The sequence below is a fragment of the Nerophis lumbriciformis genome, linkage group LG32, assembly GCF_033978685.3.
Source record: "Nerophis lumbriciformis linkage group LG32, RoL_Nlum_v2.1, whole genome shotgun sequence".
Lineage (NCBI taxonomy): Eukaryota > Metazoa > Chordata > Actinopteri > Syngnathiformes > Syngnathidae > Nerophis > Nerophis lumbriciformis.
The window spans coordinates 27,295,286-27,317,859 of record NC_084579.2 but is presented as its reverse complement, the minus strand read 5'-3'; the positions used below and the strand labels follow the sequence as shown (position 1 = coordinate 27,317,859).

At 39.4% G+C, this 22,574-nt stretch overlaps 1 protein-coding gene across 1 annotated transcript in view; it reads right to left on the bottom strand.

Annotated features, from left to right (window-relative positions):
- LOC133574692 (transmembrane protein 132C) overlaps positions 1-22,278 on the bottom strand; it is a 685,936-nt gene extending 663,658 nt beyond the window's left edge. The window contains exons 1-2 of the mRNA XM_061926910.1: positions 22,136-22,278; positions 21,782-22,007 (exon numbers count right to left, since the gene is read on the bottom strand). Coding sequence (XP_061782894.1) covers positions 21,782-21,980 — 199 coding nt within the window. The 5' untranslated portion in view covers positions 21,981-22,007; positions 22,136-22,278. The remainder of the gene's footprint in view (positions 1-21,781; positions 22,008-22,135) is intronic.
- Positions 22,279-22,574: the final 296 nt, after the last annotated feature.

The window sequence follows — 22,574 nt, the reverse complement described above, 5'->3', positions numbered from 1 at the left end:
CCCTTTCCCACTTCAGAGCGTTTACAAATATATACATTCATTTACTGACTTTTTTATAGTAAAATGACATCCGTGAATGAGTAATACAGTTTTGTAATATATAATTAAGTCAGTCATTATTGACATACTGAGATGAAGAATATCTTATTTTCAATAAGGTTGAAAGCATTTCTCATAATTCTTCTTCTTTGTACTTTGTAAGCACTATTAATTTGAACAACCTCTTAATCACATCAGTACATAATTTAATTCCACATACTGATATGCTAAAGGTTTTAAGTCAGTGGTTCTTAACCTGGGTTCGATCGAACCCTAGGGGTTCGGTGAGTCGGCCTCAGGGGTTCACTGGAAGTCAAAACGCACGTGACTCATTGTGTAAATAAAAACTTCTCCCTATCGGCGTATTACGGATACGGCAACAGCAGAAGTCAGACTGATTTGCAGGTGTGTAATTTGTTGTGAGTTTATGCACTGTGTTGGTTTTGTTCTTTGAACAAGGTGATGTTCATGCACGGTTCATTTTGTGCACCAGTAAAAAAAACCTGGTAACACTTTAGTATGGGGAACATATTCACCATTAATTAGTTGCTTATTAACATGCAAATTAGTAACATATTGGCTCTTAACTAGTCATTATTAAGTACTCATTAATGCCTTATTCGGCATGGCCTTATTATAAGCCTAACCCTGGCCCTAACCTTAACCCTAACCAAATAACTCTAAATTAAGTCTTTGTTACTTAGAATATGTTCCCCTAGTGTCCAAATAACTCAAAATTAAGTCTTTGTTACTTAGAATATGTTCCCCTAGTGTCCAAATAACTCTCAATTAAGTCTTTGTTACTTAGAATATGTTCCCCTAGTGTCCAAATAACTCTCAATTACCGTATTTTCCGCACTATAAGGCGCACCGGATTATTAGCCGCACCTTCTATGAATTACATATTTCATAATTTTGTCCACCAATAAGCCGCCCCGGACTATAAGCCGCGCCTACGCTGCGCTAAAGTGAATGTCAAAAAAACGCTGCGCTAAAGTGAATGTCAAAAAAACAGTCAGATAGTTCAGTCAAACTTTAATAATATATTGAAAACCAGCGTTCTAACAACTCTGTCCCAAAATGTACGCAAATGTGCAATCACAAACATAGTAAAATTCAAAATGGTGTAGAGCAATAGTAACATAATGTTGCTCGAACGTTAATGTCACAACACACAAAATAAACATAGCGCTCACCTTCTGAAGTTATTCTTCATTCGTAAATCCTTCGAATTCTTCGTCTTCGGTGTCCGAATTGAAAAGTTGCGCAAGCGTGGTATCCAAAATGGCCGGTTCCGTCTCGTAGAAGTCATCGGGAGTCAGTGTCGCTGTTGTTCTGTGAATCCTGCCTTCCGGAAAGCTCGGACCACAGTTGTGACCGAAATATCTGCCCAGGCATTTACGATCCACTGGCAAATGTTGGCGTATGTCGTCCGAGGCTGTCTGCCCGTCTTAGTGAAGGTGTGTTCGCCTTCGGAGCTGTGTGAAAAAAGCCACCCGGCCTCTTCGCGTAAACTTCCCTTAACCACTCGCTCATCTTTTCTTCATCCATCCATCCCTTCGAGTTAGCTTTTATGATGACGCCGGCTGGAAAGGTCTCTTTTGGCAAGGTCTTCCTTTTGAATATCACCATGGGAGGAAGTTTCTGGCCATTAGCATGGCAAGCTAGAACCACAGTGAAGGACGACTTCTCATTCCCTGTGGTGCGAATATTCACCGTACGTGCTCCCGTTCCACAGTGCGGTTCAGTTGCTGTGAAATACGGTAGTAATCCGTGTGCGGATGGAGAGATTGCGTCTTTTTATGAACCGAATCGCTTAGTAGGAGCCATTTTGTGGTCTTTACAGATGTAAACAGGAAATGAAACGTACGGTGATATCCGCGCGTTTTTTCTTCTTCTTCCGGGGGCGGGTAGAAGAAGAAGCGCTTCCTGTTCTATGGGGGCGGGTGCTTTCCTTGGCGGTTGCTTGCGTAGAAGAAGAAGCGCTTCCTGTTCTACCGGGAAAAAAGATGGCGGCTGTTTACCGAAGTTGCGAGATCGAAACTTTATGAAAATTAATCGTAATAAAGCGCACCGGGTTATAAGGCGCACTGTCAGCTTTTGAGAAAAATTGTGGTTTTTAGGTGCGCCTTATAGTGCGGAAAATACGGTAAGTCTTTGTTACTTAGAATATGTTCCCCATACTAAAGTGTTACCAAAAACATATAACTTTGTCTTGAATTTGAAAAAAAAAATAGTTTTAATTATCACTAAAGACGGGTTCGGTGAATGCGCATATGAAACTGGTGGGGTTCGGTACCTCCAACAAGGTTAAGAACCACTGTTCTAAGTGTTGTACCCGCATACAAATATTTTAAATTAGATTAAATTAGATTTTCCTCTTTAGTTGAGAAGAATTGTACATTCTTTGGTAGCATGTTCTACATTTGCCATGTCCATGAGTATACCCTTGGACTCCATGAACGCTGCCACTTGCCTCTCTGTGGAGATGTTGTCCAAATTCCCGGGCTCCTCTCCACCATTGGCGGGCACCGCCTGAGCATATGAACGGGGCTTTATATGAAGCCCGGTCAGAATAACGTCGCTTAGTCTTGTGTGCTGTTCTAGCTCGTCCACTCGGTCCGTTATTTGCTCTATTTGTTGGTCTTTTGCGTCATTCTCGACGCATAAAATGTTCACCTCCTCCACCAGCTGCATAATTGGTCGAAAAACACTGTGCTATTGAACACCAGCATAGCCATTAGAGACGTAATATTTGTAATCGGTGTCAACATTACAGCGGACATCATTTAAAACAAGTTGTAAAGATCCTCAGATGACTAGTGTGACGTCATAGGTCAACCAGAAAAGGTATTAATTTATTCGTGCTAAAATGAAATAAGCGCCCCCACAGTGTACAGGAGGCACATGGCGTATGACCAATAGTCGCATTAGAGAGTGTGCATGGACACTAAGACTTCACACGTAGGCAGGTGTGAAAATACAAAAAATGAACTATTTGAGAAATGAGACTAATTTAGTGCATGGAAACGTACTGAGTGTCTATGTGGGGAAATGGGCTCCAATTCTGTAGTCTGGCGATGGAAATGGGTTCTTCCAAGTATAACTGCACTACTGAAATTATCTAAGGATTACTCAAAATTTAATTATTGTTATGGGGAATGATTGCCAGATTAATTTTCAGAAGTTTTTGTACTTTTAAAAAATATCACAGGAATGGAATTTAGCCATCAAAGTCTCCCCTTCACTTGTCATTATTAAAAATGGCACTAAGAGGGACTACCCTCAATACTTCTAACACAGAAATTAAAAAAAAATGACAACATAAAGGAAGTAGTTGAAAACTTCAATAATTATTTTCTAAATATTGGACCAAAATTGGAAGAAAGGATTCCAGACCCAGTTTCAATTGAGGACTATAGTGATACCATAGAGCGAAATCCCAACTCCATGTTCCTCAGTAATGTGACACAGGAGGAAATAGTTACAATCGTGAAAAAATGTAAATCTAAGACTTTAACTGATTGTAACGGAATTGATATGGAAACGATAAAAAAGGTTATTGAAGAGATCTCAGGACCATTAATGTATATTAGTAACCTATCATTTCAAACAGGTAAATTTCCAAACAAAATGAAAATAGCTAAAGTTGCACCAATTTACAAGACTGGCGACAAACATCAATTTACAAACTATTTCTTTACTTCCACAATTTTCTAAAATCATTGAAAAACTGTTCAATAACAGATTAGAGAGTTTCATAAATAAAAATAGAATACTCGAAGAGAACCAATATGGATACAGAGCTAATGTTTCAACTTCAATGGCTTTAATTGAAATTACAGAAGAAATTACCAATGCAATAGATAGTAAAAAATGTGCCGCAGCAGTTTTTATGGATCTAACTAAAGCATTTGACACAATTAATCACAATATTTTAATCAAAAAACTAGAACGATATGGCATCAGAGGGTTAGTCTTAAACTGGATAAGAAGTTATCTAATGAACAGGAAACAATACGTGAAGCTAGGCGAACACACGTCTACAACGCTAAATATATCCTGTGGTGTACCTCAGGGATCAATACTAGGACCTAAATTATTCAATCTCTATATAAATGACATTTGTAAAGTTACAAAAGATTTAAAGTTAGTATTATTTGCGGATGATACAACAGCGTTTTGTTCAGGAGAGAACACACACAAGATACTACAAATAATAACAGAAGAAATTAACAAATTAAAAAGATGGCTTGACAAAAACAGACTATCGTTGAATCTCAGTAAAACTAAAATAATGCTATTTGGTAACAGTAGAAGAGAAAGTCAAACACAAATACAAATAGAAATTGAAAGAGTAAATGAAACCAAATTTCTAGGTATAATGATTGATGATAAATTGAACTGGAAATCTCACGTAAAAAATATACAACATAAAGTAGCAAGAAACACGTCAATAATGAATAAAGCAAAACATGTTCTAGACAAAAAATCACTTCATATTCTCTACTGCTCACTAGTGTTACCATATCTGAGTTACTGTGTAGAAATATGGGGAAATAATTACAAAAGTACACTTCATTCATTAACGGTGCTACAAAAAAGATCAGTTAGAATAATACATAATGTTGGATATAGAGAACATACAAATCCTGTATTTATTGAATCAAAGATACTAAAATTCCACGACATAGTGAATTTGCAAACAGTTAAAATTATACACAAAGCAAACTATAACCTGCTACCTAAGAATATACAACAGTTATTCTCAAAAAAAGAGGAGAAATATAATCTTAGAGAGAAATGTAATTTAAAACATGTGTACGCATGTACAACACTTAAGACCTTCAGTATATCAGTATGTGGAATTAAATTATGGAATGGATTAAGCAAAGCAATCAAACAATGTACTAATATGATCCACTTCAAGAAACTCTTCAAACTTAAAGTGTTTACAAAGTACAAAGAAGAAGAACCATGATAAACATTCTGAATTTCATCCATTCTTTCATTCTTTCACTCTCAAAATAATCTTACTTATCTCATCATATGAAATGTATCTTACTTCACTAATTATTATTTATTTATTTATTTTTATTGTGATTACTTATGGAGTATATTGTGAATAAATTGAGAACAGGAAGTGAACAAAAGTTTTAGCAACTGTTATGTAAAAGAAAAGGGGTAGGATTAAATAAGCTCTGCTTCTTCCTACTCCTTTTCGAACATGTTGAAAAGAGAAACTAGAGAATGTGATGTATCATGTTGTATGCTTGCATGTTCGAAATAAACTCAAACTCAAACTCAAACTCAAACTCACTTTGATATTAAGATCATCCATGGAGAACGTTATTTAACGTGGATGTAACCATGGGCCGGGTTACCAAAGTCAAACAATAAATTGATGTAATATAAAAAAATTTCAAGGTAACATTTTTTTTCAAGGTAAAAAATGATTTTCAAGGTAAAAAATTTTTTTAAGGTAAAAACAATTTTTCAAGGTGAAATTGTATACAAACATTACAATCTATAGGAAAAATATCCTGAATTGTAACACTGGCAATGGTGAGAAAACCAAGTGGGACTCCATTAAGCATGCTGGTTCTTTATGCTAATGATCATTTCAGCTCATCACTATGCCCTTTGAACATAAGCGACAAGGAAATATATATATTTTTTATTTTGCAAGAACATTTTACAATATCAGCTGATTCTGCAGGCAAATACAATTGCAATGGCTGGCAAGAAGCCAATCCCCTTCTTCCTTTTAAAGGCGAGGAGACGTTCAAGTAATATCCCTCAAGACTTTTCTCTCCAGAGTTTACATTTCACAGCTGTAATGTTGGCATAAGATCATCGGTTTTAAATCTCGAGCTTTCCTCCTCTTTCGTCAGTCTCCCACTGTGCTAACCGAGATAAAGCAGCCCGGAATAAGCGTAATCCACAAAATCCTCCCCAGCCTTTCTATATAAAAAAAAAAGGGTGAATGCTATTTTTTTTTTTTTTTTTGCGGTTATGACTGCAACTGCGAATGTTCATTGAATAATAACAAATATTCAAAAAGACTGCAAAGCAAAGAAGCACAGGCAATGAACCGAGAGTGTGAAGCCAAGCAAAGCACATTAGCCAGACACAAAAGCTGAACAGACAAAATAGCTAATGTAAGAAAGCACAGTGAGGCTTACTAAGCTTCATTATAACAAGGTTGATTAGACGGCGAGCTCATTGGAAACGTGTTAATTGGGGCTCATTAAAGCCTTTTAATTCAAGAACTACCCATCAAACATAAAATGGCCTCCTGTTATTGTACAAGACAACTGTTCAAGGTGTTGTATGGAGACCCTCTATGGTCTTCAAAGTCCTCTTTGGTCTCTCTTGTCGACCAAATTAGACATTTCGTTGTCACGCAAATATTCATCTCCACTGTAAGAGGCAGTGTCTCGGTTTAGTCACGTTGAATGCAAGTGACAAAAGGAGGTTTTTTTCAGGCACCAAGACATTTAAGGTTTGATAGAAGAAAGACTTCAGGACAGTGGAAATAGGGATTTAACAATAAACGGTATTATGATAAATTATGATAAAATCTAGTTAAAATTTGCATTTTGCTGGACAATATATTGTCCCACAAATTATTGCTGATTAACAATATTATAGTCAGCCTTATATCAAGTCCAAATATAGCACTATTGTAATCATAATATATAATAACGCAAGTATTCTTTTTAAAGGCCTACTGAAATGCGATTTTCTTATTTAAACGGGGATAGCAGGTCCATTCTATGTGTCATACTTTATCATTTCGCGATATTGCCATTATTTTGCTGAAAGGATATAGTAGAGAACATCGACGATAAAGTTCGCAACTTTTGGTCGCTAATAAAAAAGTCTTGCCTGTACCGGAAGTAGCAGACGAGTAGCGTGACGTCACAGGTTGTGGAGCTCCTCACATCTGCACATTGTTTACAATCATGGCCACCAGCAGCGAGAGCGATTCGGACCGAGAAAGCGACGATTTCCCCATTAATTTGAGCGAGGATGAAAGATTTGTGGATGAGGAAAGTGAGAGTGAAGGACTAGAGGGCAGTGGGAGCGATTCAGATAGGGAAGATGCTGTGAGAGGCGGGTGGGACCTGATATTCAGCTGGGAATGACTAAAACAGTAAATAAACACAAGACATATATATACTCTATTAGCCACAACACAACCAGGCTTATATTTAATATGCCACAAATTAATCCCGCATAACAAACACCTCCTCCCTTCCGTCCATATAACCCGCCAATACAACTCAAACACCTGCACAACACACTCAATCCCACAGCTCAAAGTACCGTTCACCTCCCCAAAGTTCATACAGCCCATATATTTCCCCAAAGTTACGTACGTGACATGCACATAGCGGCACGGACGTACGGGCAAGCGATCAAATGTTTGGAAGCCGCAGCTGCATGCGTACTCACGGTACCGCGTCTGCGTATCCAACTCAAAGTCCTCCTGGTAAGAGTCTCTGTTGTCCCAGTTCTCCACAGGCCAATGGTAAAGCTTGACTGTCATCTTCCGGGAATGTAAACAATTAAACACCTGCTGTGTTTGTGTTGTTGCTGCAGTCGGCCGCAATACTCCGCTTCCCACCTACAGCTTTCTTCTTTGCTGTCTCCATTGTTCATTGAACAAATTGCAAAAGATTCACCAACACAGATGTCCAGAATACTGTGGAATTTTGCGATGAAAACAGACGACTTAATAGCTGGCCACCATTCTGTCCCAAAATGTCCTCCACAATCCGTGACGTCACGCGCTGACGTCATCATACCGAGACGTTTTCAGCAGGATATTTCACGCAAAATTTCAAATTGCACTTTAGTAAGCTAACCCGTATTGGCATGTGTTGCAATGTTAAGATTTCATCATTGATATACAAACTATCAGACTGCGTGGTCGGTAGTAGTGGGTTTCAGTAGGCCTTTAAAAGCAATACACTTTAACTGTTTGTAATTATCCTAAATATGTAGACAACAAAAAAATAAAAGGTAACACTTTAGTATGGGGAACACATTCACCATTAATTAGTTGCTTATTAACATGCAAATTAGTAACATATTGGCTCTTAATTAGTTATTATTAAGTACTTATTAATGCATTATTCTGCATGGCCTTATTATACAACCAGTAAGCCATTAACTAAGAGTCTTCCCTCAATAACCTCAGATTTATTGCTTATTAGTAACGCTAACCCTAACTCTAACCCTTATATGTTCCCCTAGTGTACAAGTAACTCTAAATTAAGTATTTGTTACTTTAATAAGCAACTAATTGAAGGTGAATATGTTCCCCATACTAAAGTGTTACCAAATAAAATAGACTTGCAATTTCTCTCAATAAATATTGAACATATTGAAGTGAAATAGGTCAACCTATTTCTTTTTTTTTTTTGTTGCTATCACTTTCCAACAAAGGCTCATTTGTCCGTGTTGATGGGCTCATCTTGCTCACTCGTTTGAAGCCGAAATATTCACACACCGGACATTTGGCATTGCAATCATCTTTTTTTTCCCTCCTGATTTGTTGTTACGCCGCGGTTCTTCTCAGAAACGAATATGTTACGAGCCTCTACGTCTATGTATGTGTATGCCAGGTCCCCACCTCCACCCACAGAGACAAAGACAGTAGATGACTGACAAGAGGCTTCACTCTGCTTATTTCATCCGTTATAAAGAGCTCAAAAAGTTGTGGCCATACTCTGATTGAACTTTGTGGAAATGTAAGAAATGGTATTAGGTGCAAGAAATTGTATTAGGTATAAGTGATAAGGCTTTGGGAATAATCCGGATCACCATCTGGATTTAGGACTTTATTTTTAAGTTCTGGTGGAGGTCTACCCTTTCTGGGTTCTTCTCTTGTTAAGTAAAGTAATAATAATGTACAGGATTCACCTTGAAAAGCAGACTACAGTATTTTACCAGTCAAACACACCAGCAGCAGCTGCTTCATATTGTCATGGATAAATGTCCACCTAACGCTGTTGGCTGCTGTTATAACTCCTTCTACTTAAGTATGGAGTATATTGTAAAAGTGCTATACTCGCAGTGCTTTGCCAAGTTGGCTAAACACACACCTTGGTCATGTTTTTCATGATTTCTGTGTTTAATTCAATGAATATCAAACTGAAAAACAGCACTAACTGCTGCGTCTGTTGGGTACTACCTTTCTGCTTTTAATGGCGAGTCACCATTAAGTCACAAGCAATCACCTTCTTAATGCAATATGCAGATAGTGGATTAGAGATTTGCAGATTTGAACGTACTGTATCAGCATTCTTTTTGAGCTTTATCGACCCTTTACACAACACCGACCGACCCGCCTTTAAATCACAGGCCCAGTTACTGCCATTCTTGTCTGGAGCAATGCCCTTTTAATCAATGCATTTAAGGATTAATGACAACGATGCTGCATTCCGCGAGAAAGAGAAACCATTTGTACGAAGTTATTAATAACGACCACAGTAAGTTACAATGAGCAATTGATGTTTTCATAGTGAAATGATTTTGACTGGAATACAGGGATTAGTATTTTGGTAAATGAGCATTCAGCAGAAGCACTGTTGCTTCAGTCAAAACAAATCTAAGGAAGATTAACATGAAGTCAGCTTTAGGTAGTTGAGCAACTGGTGCATTACTGGATATGGAAAATGAGAACATTGAGAGTAGGGCTGCAACAACTAATCGATTATAAAAATAGTTGCCGATTAATTTAGTCATCGATTCGTTGGAACTATGCTATGCGCATGCGCGGAGGCTTTTTTTTTTTTTTTTTTTTTTTAAATAAACCTTTATTTATAAACTTCAACATTTACAAACAGCTGAGAAACAATAATCAAAGTAAGTACAAAAACAGCGCCAGGGCGGCGCTGAGGCTACGTCTCATGAGGTGGAGGTAAACTAGCCAATGATGTGTCATGTGCAGCTCACGTGACGACGCCGTCTCCTTTGCTGGAAACATTCGAAAAATGGCGCAGGAAAATAGTACGGATAGTTCAGCGGAAAAACATCTTGAGGTTATTGCTTCATTGGAGAAAAGTGTACGACCTAAGTCGTCAAAAGTGTGGGAACACTTTACTTTAAAGACTTCAAAGAAGACCGTTACCTGCAAAATGGCACGGAAGTACAACATTGCTTCAGGAGCACCTGAAAAGGAAACATGTTGGAGCCATGGATGAAGGGAACTCACAGTACGTAACTTTTTAAGTCCATAGTGGCAACAGGCATTCATGACTTCAGCTTTTTTGTGAGTAACGTTAACGTTATGCCTTTGTTGCGACGCGGAGCTGATAATGTGTCTCCGGCACATTTGACTCTGTTTTGAGAGAGAAAACGCACGGTTACCAATTTGGAAATAAACGTAACGGACAGAAATATCTCAGGTTGGTTTCATAATGGATCAATGTAGCCGGGCCCGATAAAGCTATATAAATATATTTAGATTTGAGTGACGCTTTAGTATAACTAAACGTTATGAAGGTGCTGGAATATTTCATGCTATTATTCAGAGGCAGCCTAAAATGAATCCTTTATTATTCACAACAGAAACGTGTACAATATCTGATTCAGTTCTGATCTGATGAGTTACATTTCTGTGTTATTATTGCTGTATGCTGCACCCCCAATGTCCAGAACATGGTGCCAGTATGCTGGGTTTTTTCAATAAAATACTGGAAAGAATAGAAATGTAGTTTGTCTCTTTTATCCGATTATTAATCGATCAATCGAAGTAATAATCGACAGATTAATCGATTATCAAATTAATCGTTAGTTGCAGCCCTAATTGAGAGATGTATTTTTCCATCGCATAGATACATTTTTATGTTTTTCCCATAGGCAATCAAATACTTTTTAATCAAATGTCCAACCAAAACAAAATGTGTGACTGGGAAATCTGCAGCATGGGAAAACCTTCCTCTCATTAATAAAATATTCTTCAACTTGCTGGAAAAAATCATAACTTGGCACACATCTCCTCTGAGACCTTTTCTATTGAACAAAGAGGTGACCAACCTGCCAAACTATCACATATTTGCCTTTATACTCTAGCATTCTGTATGGAATCATTCCTGATGCATTGACAGTCGGTGAGACAGCATGCCACCTTACCACTACTGTATGTGCCTGTCAGTGTATACACCCCATAGAAGAAAAAAAAGCAACAATATGTCACTTGGTTGCAGAGTTAAAACATGGCTGACTGACTGGCTGGGTATATTATTACCTGCTGACGCCCAAAGGAGTTTTGGATCAATATTGGGTTTACTACTATGTTTTAGTGGTCAGCTTCAATTAGCGTTTATCAAAGTTTTTGCCAACCAATGTCAACATTTATGACAAGAGGAGGGCATTTGACTACTGTATTTAGCGGACTGTAGGGCACACTTAAAACCCTTTCATTTTCTCAAAAATCAACAGAGCGCCTTAAAAATCGGTGCGCTTAATGTACGTATTAATTCTGGTTGTGCTTAATGACCTCTAAGCATTTTTATTTGGTACATGGTGTAACGATAAGTGCGACCGGTAAATGGCAGTCACACATAAGAGACACATGAGCTACAAAGCTGCACCGCTTGATGGATTGTCGGCGCAATACAGCTATAGTAGTCAGATGTACTTTGCTTCAACATTTGGGTATTATTATGGTGTGTGTGTGTGTGTGTGTGTGTGTGTGTGTGTGTGTGTGTGTGTGTGCGTGTGTGTGTGTGTGTGTGTGTGTGTGTGTGTGTGTGTGTGTGTGTGTGTGTGTGTGTGTGCGTTCTGGCAATGCTTACTTAATTGGGACATCGCTCTGTTTACACAGTCACCTTTAAAGGGAAACCTTTTTAAATGATAGTCTGGTTTAGTGTTCCATATGATGACATTTTCATACAGCATGATTATAAAACATTATTACCTTAAAGGCCTACTGAAACCCACTACTACCGACCACACAGTCTGATAGTTTATACATCAATGATGAAATCTTAACATTGCAACACATGCCAATACGGCCGGGTTAGCTTACTAAAGTGCAATTTTAAATTTTGCGCGAAATATCCTGCTGAAAACGTTTGGTATGATGACGTCTGCGCGTGACGTCACGGATTGTAGAGGACATTTTGGGACAGCATGGGGGCCAGCTATTAAGTCGTCTGTTTTCATCGCAAAATTCCACAGTATTCTGGACATCTGTGTTGGTGAATCTTTTGCAATTTGTTCAACGAACAATGGAGACAGCAAAGAAGAAAGCTGTAGGTGGGAAACGGTGTATTGCGGCCGACTGCAGCAATACAAACACAGCCGGTGTTTCATTGTTTACATTCCCGGAAGATGACAGTCAAGCTTTACCATTGGCCTGTGGAGAACTGGGACAACAGAGACTCTTACCAGGAGGACTTTGAATTGGATGGGCAGACGCGGTACCGTAAGTACGCATGCAGCTGCGGTTTCCAAACATTTGATCCCTTGCCCGTACGTGCGTGCCGCTATGTGCATGTCACGTACGTAACTTTGGGGACTTTGGGGAAATATATGTATGTATGTATGCTGTACTTTGGGCTGTGGGATTGAGTGTGTTGTGCAGGTGTTTGAGTTGTTTTGGCGGGTTATATGGACGGGAGGGGGGAGGTGTTTGTTATGCGGGATTCATTTGTGGCATATTAAATATAAGCCTGGTTGTGTTGTGGCTAATAGAGTATATATATGTCTTGTGTTTATTTACTGTTTTAGTCATTCCCAGCTGAATTTTAGGTCCCTGTTACGTTCCCTGATGGCTCAGCGTCTAGGGACTATAGGGGAACGCAACATAAAAGTGTATAAACCAAATGAGTTGTAAAAAAGACACCGAAGCCAAGAATTGAAAACAAAAACTAGTGTTATTGAAAAGTAACCATGGGGGGGGGGGGGGGGGGGGGTGCTGTCAAAGAAATGAACAAAAACATACCAAAATACACCTCTAGAAAAGAAAAGGTAAGCTGACTAACTGAAGCTATTTAATTAGCACAAACCAAAAACCTACCTATCTACTCTGGCCAAAGAGGGGGTCCAAAACATACAAGGGTGACAGCCACCACTAAGCCTGGTGTCTCTATACACAAACAAATTCTACGTGTGTAGTGTATAGAGGCCTCTGTCTAACCTTTCCCAAGACTAGGCTACAGATACTTACAAAAGTTCAAAGGTCAAGAAAAATGAAGACAAAAAAAAACAACAGGTGGCACAAATGTAGCAAAAAGCTTAACAAAAATGATTACCAAACAAGATAGCGCCAAAGACAAAGTAGCGTCCCTCAAAGTTCCACACAGCATGTCAGAAAAAGAATCCACCCTGATCCAGTGGTGAGCAGGTGATTTTATACAGGCTGGGAGGGTGAATGGTGGTCCGGGATTGGCTGGCTGATTAACAGGTGAAACGAGGAGCAGTTGGGATTAGGAACCGGTTGATTGGCAGCAGAGGCAGTTAATGAGTGTGACCTGTACAAATAAATAGAAGAAGACACACAAAACAAACAAACCACCACTACGTGGAACGTAACAGTCCCACTCGCCTCTCACAGCATCGTCCCTATCTGAATCACTCCCACTGCCCTCTAGTCCTTCACTCTCACTTTCCTCATCCACGAATCTTTCAGCCTCGCTCAAATTAATGGGGAAATCGTCGCTTTCTCGGTCCGAATCGCTCTCGCTGCTGGTGGCCATGATTGTAAACAATGTGCAGATGTGAGGAGCTCCACAACCTGTGACGTCACGCGCATATCGTCTGCTACTTCCGGTAAAGGCAATGCTTTTAATCAGCGACCAAAAGTTGCGAACTTCATCGTCGTTGTTCTCTACTAAATCCTTTCAGCAAAAATATGGCAATATTGCAAAATGATCAAGTATGACACATAGAATGGACCTGCTACCCCCGTTTAAATAAGAAAATCACATTTCAGTAGGCCTTTAAACTATGATTCACAGACAGAATTTTCCATCTTTCTATATATGGTAGTTGGAGTTGTAGACAACTTCATTACTGCTAAATAGCAGTTTTCAGTAATGTCACAGAAGATGCAGGATTTGCTTTAACATTTAACTTCCTATATGAGGACAGCTGTAGTCCTGTATTCTGAGGATCATTTCATTTGAACTCTTTTCTTTTTTAAATGGTCCTCAGTAGTCACATACAAATTTGTGTGAATTATGCAAAATTATTAAAATTTGGTCCCCATTAACCATATTAACTCTTTTTCCCCAGGGTCCCCAGTAGGAATGATCAGCACACTACTTCATCAATCCAGAGATTTAAAGACGTGTATGAGCTAACTTGGCAGTGGCCATTTTACCTCATTTTTTTTATTCCTCCACAACCTGTAGAAAGGGTGGTCCCCACAAGTGATGATCAAAAACGTTGTCCCCATTCCAAATGATAACAGTATGTGTGTGTGTGTGTGTGTGTGTGTGTGTGTGTGTGTGTGTGTGTGTGTGTGTGTGTGTATAAGGAACCCAAAATGGCACCTATTAAGACACGTTGTTTCGCAATATTATGCAAAACCTTTTTTTTTTTTACCTATTGGTATCTGCTGACGTGTATTTGGGATCTGCATAAATCCCGAAAATGTGCGCGAGTCTGCCATTGTAGTCTGCGCTGTAGTCAATAAACTCCTTTTTCTCTATCCTCGTGGGCATTCATCCTCCACTGTTGTCATTTCTAGTATAAAGTAAAGTACAGTTCTAACATTTAGCTGTCAGTAGACTCGCTATGGACGCGCTAAAACTAGCCAGTAATTTTACCTACAGACATTATTTTTAGGTCCAGAACTATGAAACAAGTGCCAATGCTGTCAGTATTACAGGGGCCCTTTAAGTTTAGTTGTTCAAAAAAAAAAACGTGTTGCTCGACAGTGTAATTCTGATTAGGTTTGGGCAATATTTGATAGGGGTTATGAAAACATCACAAGAGGGCTTTAAGGTGTGAAACGGAATGTCTCACTTGCTCTCCGCCACCCAGACAAGAAACCAGAACTGTTGAAAAGGTCAATATGCGCTATTTCATTTTCCATGCACCTAAACTCGCTGTACATTATTAGTGGGGTTGGTGTCATTTCAGTTTAAAGGCTAAAAAAAACATCCTCACCATGTAAAAAAAAAAAAAAAAACTGCAGTATATGAAGATTCTGGTGACAAGTAATGCAAACCAACCATCAAATCGCATGTCAAAATGTACTTATTGTTCCAAATGTAAGATATATTTTATTATATATGAAATATATCCTTATCAAAACTAGAGATGTCTGATAATGGCTTTTTTGCCAATATCCGATATTCCGATATTGTCCAACTCTTAATTACCGATTCCGATATCAACCGATACCGATACATACAGTCGTGGAATTAACACATTATTATGCCTAATTTTGTTGTGATGCCCCGCTGGATGCATTAAACAATGTAACAAGGTTTTCCAAAATAAATCAACTCAAGTTATGGAAAAAAAAATGCCAACATGGCACTGCCATGTTTATTATTGAAGTCACAAAGTGCATTATTTTTTTTAACATGCCTCAAAACAGCAGCTTGGAATTTGGGACATGCTCTCCCTGAGAGAGCATGAGGAGGTTGAGGTGGGGGGGTAGCGTCCTGGAAGAGTTTGTGCTGCAAGGGGTTCTGGGTATCTGTTCTGTTGTGTTTATGTTGTGTTACGGTGCGGATGTTCTCCCGAAATGCATTTGTCTTTCTTGTTTGGTGTGGGTTCACAGTGTGGGGCATATTTGTAACAGTGTTAAAGTTGTTTATACGGCCACCCTCAGTGTGAGCTGTATGGCTGTTGACCAAGTATGCATTGCATTCACTTGTGTGTGTAAAAAGCCGTAGATATTATGTGATTGGGCCGCACGCAAAGGAAGTGCCTTTAAGGTTTATTGGTGCTCTGTACTTCTCCCTACGTCCGTGTACACAGCGGCGTTTTAAAAAGTCATACATTTTACTTTTTGAAACCGATACCGATAATTTTGAAACCCATACCAATAATTTCTGATATTACATTTTAAAGCATGTTTTGGCCAATAATATCGGCAGTCCGATAGTATCGGACATCCCTAATTAAAACACACCGTTAAAACAGCCTTAGATAACACTCAAAGGGTTAAAAAACAACAGGTTTAGAGATTTATAAATTCACACCAGCAGGTGGCGCCAAATCATTTTTTCCCCAAGGGAATTAAGAGCTTTTCTCCCAATCACTCACACGTTATACTTGGATTATAATCCCCTCAACTATCAAGGCAGAAAGGAAAGGAAATACCAACACAACCGTGGAAAATTCTAAAATCACAATAGACACCTAACCTCTTAAAATGAAGGTGCATAAATAAGGAATATGTAAGAAATGCTTAATGTGTGTAACAAAATAGTGCAAGGTGTGAAAATGCAATGAAACCCGAGAACAACATTTGTTTGCAGTTTTATTGCCAGGAAGTTACATGTGTGTAATGTTGTCTATTATTCTCATTTAAGTATGGAAATTAATTTGTTATGCAGTAATTACTTTTTCAATATTATTGGACCAAATTGTTATTTGAAAGTAGCACATTTGTTATATTTTGTTTTTCATATCATTTATACAGTCCTGCCCTTTCGTTCTTACCTGTTGTTTTCCTATATCCGAATAGGGAACGGACGACCGTTGAAAAGAAAAGATGAGCGGTGGCGGTCTACGGTCCATTTGAAACTATCAAAAAAAACGCCATACTGTCGTGTTGACTTTTTCTGTCTCATTGACAATTTAATCACTCTCTGCAGCACGCAGGTTTACTTTCTCTTCTCACTCAATGCAGAGAATCAACAGCATGACAGCATAATGGCGCAACCAAAAGGATAGTTACTGTTATGTGATTGGCTGTTTAGTGTGTCCCTCCCATTGTTCACTGACCACTTCCTGTTTTGCTATCTTACCAGCCCATAAGTGCCTTTGTTCATGCAACCTTCATTCTACGACCAAAATATATATATATCAAAAGTTTTATCGATCGCATTTATTGATATCGATAACGTATTTATTGCGATAATGTTTTACCAGCCCAGCCCTACATTCTTCTATTTCATGTATTGTTAAAGTTAGTCAACGACAAAATTCGGTTCCAGTTAGGGCTGGGCGATATATCAATATGCGCGATATATCGCGGGTTTGTCTCTGTGCGATATAGAAAATTACTATATCGTGATATTCGAGTATGCGTTCTCACATAGTTGCTTTTAGCTGCGGGCATTATTCTACAGTCTCTCCTCGCTCTTTCCTGTCATTCCTTCTCACAGACAGACAAGTGCAGCTTCTACACACGTCACATACTGTCACGACATACGTCACATACGTGTACGCGCTCGCATGAGAGGTAGCAGCATGGCTAACGTTAGCTGTGATGCTAGCGGTAATACGAGAGAAAGAAGGTGCGAATCTGGTAACAAATGAAAGAATAATTAATTCCCCCAAAAAACAGCAGGGGGTCCATCGTCTGGCGGTGGTTTGGCTTCAAGTGGGAATATGTCGAACAAACAACCGTAATTTCTCAAGTGTGGGGCGAAAGCGTTGCTATAAAAAGTAGCATTACTGCTAATATGTAGCATCATTTGAAAAGTCACCTGTTAAAGTTAAAGTACCAATGATTGTCACACACACACTAGCTAGAGAATGAACAGTGCTTACTCCGCAAGTCAGTTTCAACATCTCCGTTCGGTGCCACACGCCCACACCATCAAAATGCAGAGGCAAACATTTCCAGATCAACACTGTATGAAAAAAATTGTGATTTTTTTAGTTGTGATTTCCTTCTCTGCATTAAAGTTTAAAATGAGCATATATTAATGCAGTATGAAGAAGAATGTTTTAATGTAGACACATAGAATCATCATACTGCTGTGATTATATGCATCAAGTGTTCATTCAAGGCTAAGGCAAAATATCGAGATATATATTGTGTATCGCGATATGGCCTTAAAATATTGCGAAATTTAAAAAAGGCCATATCGCCCAGCCCTAGTTCCAGTATTATGTCAGCTCAAATTAAACTGTTCAAACAGTAAATATACACCAACAAAGGACATTCAATTCAGACAAGTGATATCGCCAACTACTGGCCTGTCATGCATATAACACCATTTTTGCAGTTAAATGTGAACAGGAATCATTTTGCCAACATTGTTTTGTTCATGTGAAGCTTTTCGAAAATGGAATACATTCCAGATTTTACCTTTTCCCCTTAAATGTAAGATGTATTTTCCCTAAAAAAAATAACAGATCGAGCGATGCCAAATGCCTTCGCCCCAAGGGAGTCAGAGCTTTTCTCCCAATCACTCACACATTGTGTTTCTCCCCATTAGGTAACATAACTGATGACTTGACTTATATCAAGGATTCTCAAACTGTGGTAGTGGTACGCCAAATAATCACTTAAAAAAATATTCAAAAACAGTGTTAGTGTTCAAACTGAGTATAACGTTACAGTAGCCAAAAGTATTAAATACACTTGTCAAATAAAACATCTGACTTGTTTTTAATGAACATTTAGGCCTGCTATGCTAATGTATTCTAATGTTGGTCATTATGGTGGTACTTGGAAAGCGTAAGGTTTTTTCTGAGGTGGTATTTTGAAAAAAATAAATAAAAATGAATAAAAGTTTAAGAACCACTGACTTATATGGTACACCAACAGAGGACATTTACATCTGAACAGGTGATATCGCCAACTGCTGGCCTGGCATGCACATAACATCCTTTTTGCAGATCAATGTGAGCATTTTTGTCAACATTATTTTGTTCAGTGAAGATTTTCAAAAATGAAAAACATTCCAGATTTGAACTCAAATAGAATAATTGGGTCTTCTGATTTCAGTTTCTTATATTCAGACCATTTTGGGGGGGATCATTGATGACGTTTTTCACCTGCAGTCGTCTTCTGATGACTAAACCAGTGGTTTTTGTACCCCATTTAGTGGTATGCCAAATAATCACTTGATTAAAGTACAGCATTTTATTTTCCTATATTCAAACATAGTGTTACTGTTCAAGTTGTGTAATGTTACAGAAGCCAAAAGTATTAAATACACTTGTCAAATAAAACATCAGATTTGTTTTAATGAACATTTAGGCCTACTATGCTATGGCATTCTAATGGTGGTCATTATGGTGGTACCTGGAATGCTTAAGATTTTTTACGAGGTGGTATTTGGGGAAAATGGCAACAAATAAAGTAAGTTTCTTACAAGTATCATCCCTGCAAGACGAAGAATAGCTAAAAATGCTTCACTACACACCGTAGCTCACCGGCATCAGAATGTAAACAAACGCCATTGGTGGATCTACACCTAACATCCACTGTAATGATATCGAGTACAGGCACGTATCTAGTCGATACTACTATGATTACATCGATACTTTTTGGCATCACAACATCTTTTCTTTTTTTTAAATGTATATTATGCTTATAAACTCAGGAAATACGTCCCTGGACACATTAGGACTTTGAATATGACCAATGTATGATCCTGTAACTACTTGGTATCGGATTGATACCCAAATGTGTGGTATCATCCAAAACTAATGTAAAGTATCAAACAACAGAAGAATAAGTGATTATTACAATTTAACAGAAGTGTAGACAAAACATGTTAAAAGAGAAAGTAAGCAGATATTAACTGTTTTTATGTTTTATTTATTTTATTTATTCATTTTTTTTCATCCTCTGTTTGTGTTGTGTTGTGTTTGCTCGGTTCTCATATAATCTTTTAACCTGCCCATTGTACAGCACTTTGGCTACCCCTGTGGTAAATGTTAAATGTGCTTTATAAATAAATTTGATTTGATTTGATTTGAGTAAATGAACAAGTAGATTAATAATTCATTTTAATAATGTCGACAAAATGATAGAATGATAAATGCCACAATATGTTACTGCATACGTCAGCAGACTAATTAGGAGTCTTTGTTTGCTTACTTACTACTAAAAGACAAGTTGTCCTGTATGTTCACTATTTTATTTAAGGACTTAACTGCAAGAAGAAACATATGTTTAATGTACTCTAAGATTTTTTTGTTAAGATGAAGCCAATAATGCTATTTTTTGTGGTGCCCTTTATTTAGAAAAGTACCGAAATAATTTTAGTACCGGTACCATGCAGTACCAAAATATTGGTATCTCCACAACACTAAATCACACACAAACTATTAAAAGTAGTATCTTTTTTTATCTTTTGTTGCAGACTGCAATGCACACACTCCAGGATACTGTCACAACGCATTCATGTTAATATTACAAGTCATTTTGGATTCTGCCACAACAGCTTACAGCTAATTGTGAGGCTCATAAATTATATATGTCTTCCTCGGCTGAAAGAGGGGAGGATCATTTGCATTTCATGATTGTTCCCCAACGAATACAAACGACTCCATCCATCCATCCATCCATCTTCTTCCGCTTATCCGAGGTCGGGTCGCGGGGGCAGCAGCCTAAGCAGGGAAGCCCAGACTTCCCTCTCCCCAGCCACTTCGTCCAGCTCCTCCCGGGGGATCCCGAGGCGTTCCCAGGCCAGCCGGGAGACATAGTCTTCCCAACGTGTCCTGGGTCTTCCTCGTGGCCTCCTACCGGTCGGACATGCCCTAAACACCTCCTTAGGGAGGCGCTCGGGTGGCATCCTGACCAGATGCCCGAACCACCTCATCTGGCTCCTCTCGATGCGGAGGAGCAGCGGCTTTACTTTGAGCTCCCCCCGGATGACAGAGCTTCTCACCCTATCTCTAAGGGAGAGCCCCGCCACCCGGCGGAGGAAACTCATTTCGGCCGCTTGTACCCGTGATCTTGTCCTTTCGGTCATAACCCAAAGCTCATGACCATAGGTGAGGATGGGAACGTAGATCGACCGGTAAATTGAGAGCTTTGCCTTCCGGCTCAGCTCCTTCTTCACCACAACGGATCGATACAGCGTCCGCATTACCGAAGACGCCGCACCGATCCGCCTGTCGATCTCACGATCCACTCTTCCCTCACTCGTGAACAAGACTCCGAGGTACTTGAACTCCTCCACTTGGGGCAAGATCTCCTCCCCAACCCGGAGATGGCACTCCACCCTTTTCCGGGCGAGAACCATGGACTCGGACTTGGAGGTGCTGATTCTCATCCCAGTCGCTTCACACTCAGCTGCGAACCGATCCAGTGAGAGCTGAAGATCCTGGCCAGATGAAGCCATCAGGACCAAATCATCTGCAAAAAGCAGAGACCTAATCCTGCAGCCACCAAACCGGATCCCCTCAACGCCTTGACTGCGCCTAGAAATTCTGTCCATAAAAGTTATGAACAGAATCGGTGACAAAGGGCAGCCTTGGCGGAGTCCAACCCTCACCGGAAACGTGTCCGACTTACTGCCGGCAATGCGAACCAAGCTCTGACACTGATCATACAGGGAGCGGACCGCCACAATCAGACAGTCCGAAACCCCATACTCTCTGAGCACTCCCCACAGGACTTCCCGAGGGACACGGTCGAATGCCTTCTCCAAGTCCACAAAGCACATGTAGACTGGTTGGGCAAACTCCCATGCACCCTCAAGGACCCTGCCGAGAGTATAGAGCTGGTCCACAGTTCCACGACAAACGACTCCATAAAAGTTAATTCAATCGCTCCTCATAATGATCATGTCACATCCCCATTACGCTTACGGAGCCAAAGTGATGCGCGCACAAAGTGTTTTCTTACCTGTGCACAAAAGTGCTGCGAGCCTCACGCACCGGAGCCGCTCCATGTCTTCCCCCGCGTGTTTGGTCCTCTCGCTCGGGCAGAACCGCAGGATCACTCCCCGAAAAAGCGCACTACTTGGCACGCAATCGATCCTCTGCTGGAGCTGCGGCTGCCCTCCGTTTGAAAGTGAGCGACTCTGCTCGGTGTGCCATGTCATTTACAGGAGGCGAAGAAAGTGCACGACCTAAAAAAAAAATTTAAAAAAAATCCAAAGAAAAACGCACATAAGAAACATCATCGCGCATGTCGACGTCGGGAATAAGTTAAGTCGCATATGTCGGCTACGCGTAAATACGCAGCGTGTTTTCTTACCTGTTTAGTTTGCGGGTTTGAGGGAAGAAGAAAAAAAAAAGAAAAGTATTGCACTTCACCAAAAATGTGCCGAGACACCTGTGGGGGTAACTTTCCACGCTGGGAATCAAACCGTGGATTGTGCCTGCGTGCACCCCGTGGCTTCGGACCGGGGAGTGAGGGGGTTGAACACTCTCCAGGCGGATAGGATTGGCAAATCCGAGTGTCACGTCATTAATCCCGGTTGATATGAATATGGCTTTCCCCCCCCTTTTTTTTTTATAACACAGTCTTAAATTACAATACATCAGGTATCTTTTGTCATTTTAAAAATATGTGCATGCAAGTATCCTTGTATTTAATTCTAGCCATTTTATGGACATATCAAAACAAAAATGTTTAACTATAATATTTGAAAAACACCTCACAATTATGATATAGCAAATGACTCACAAAAAAA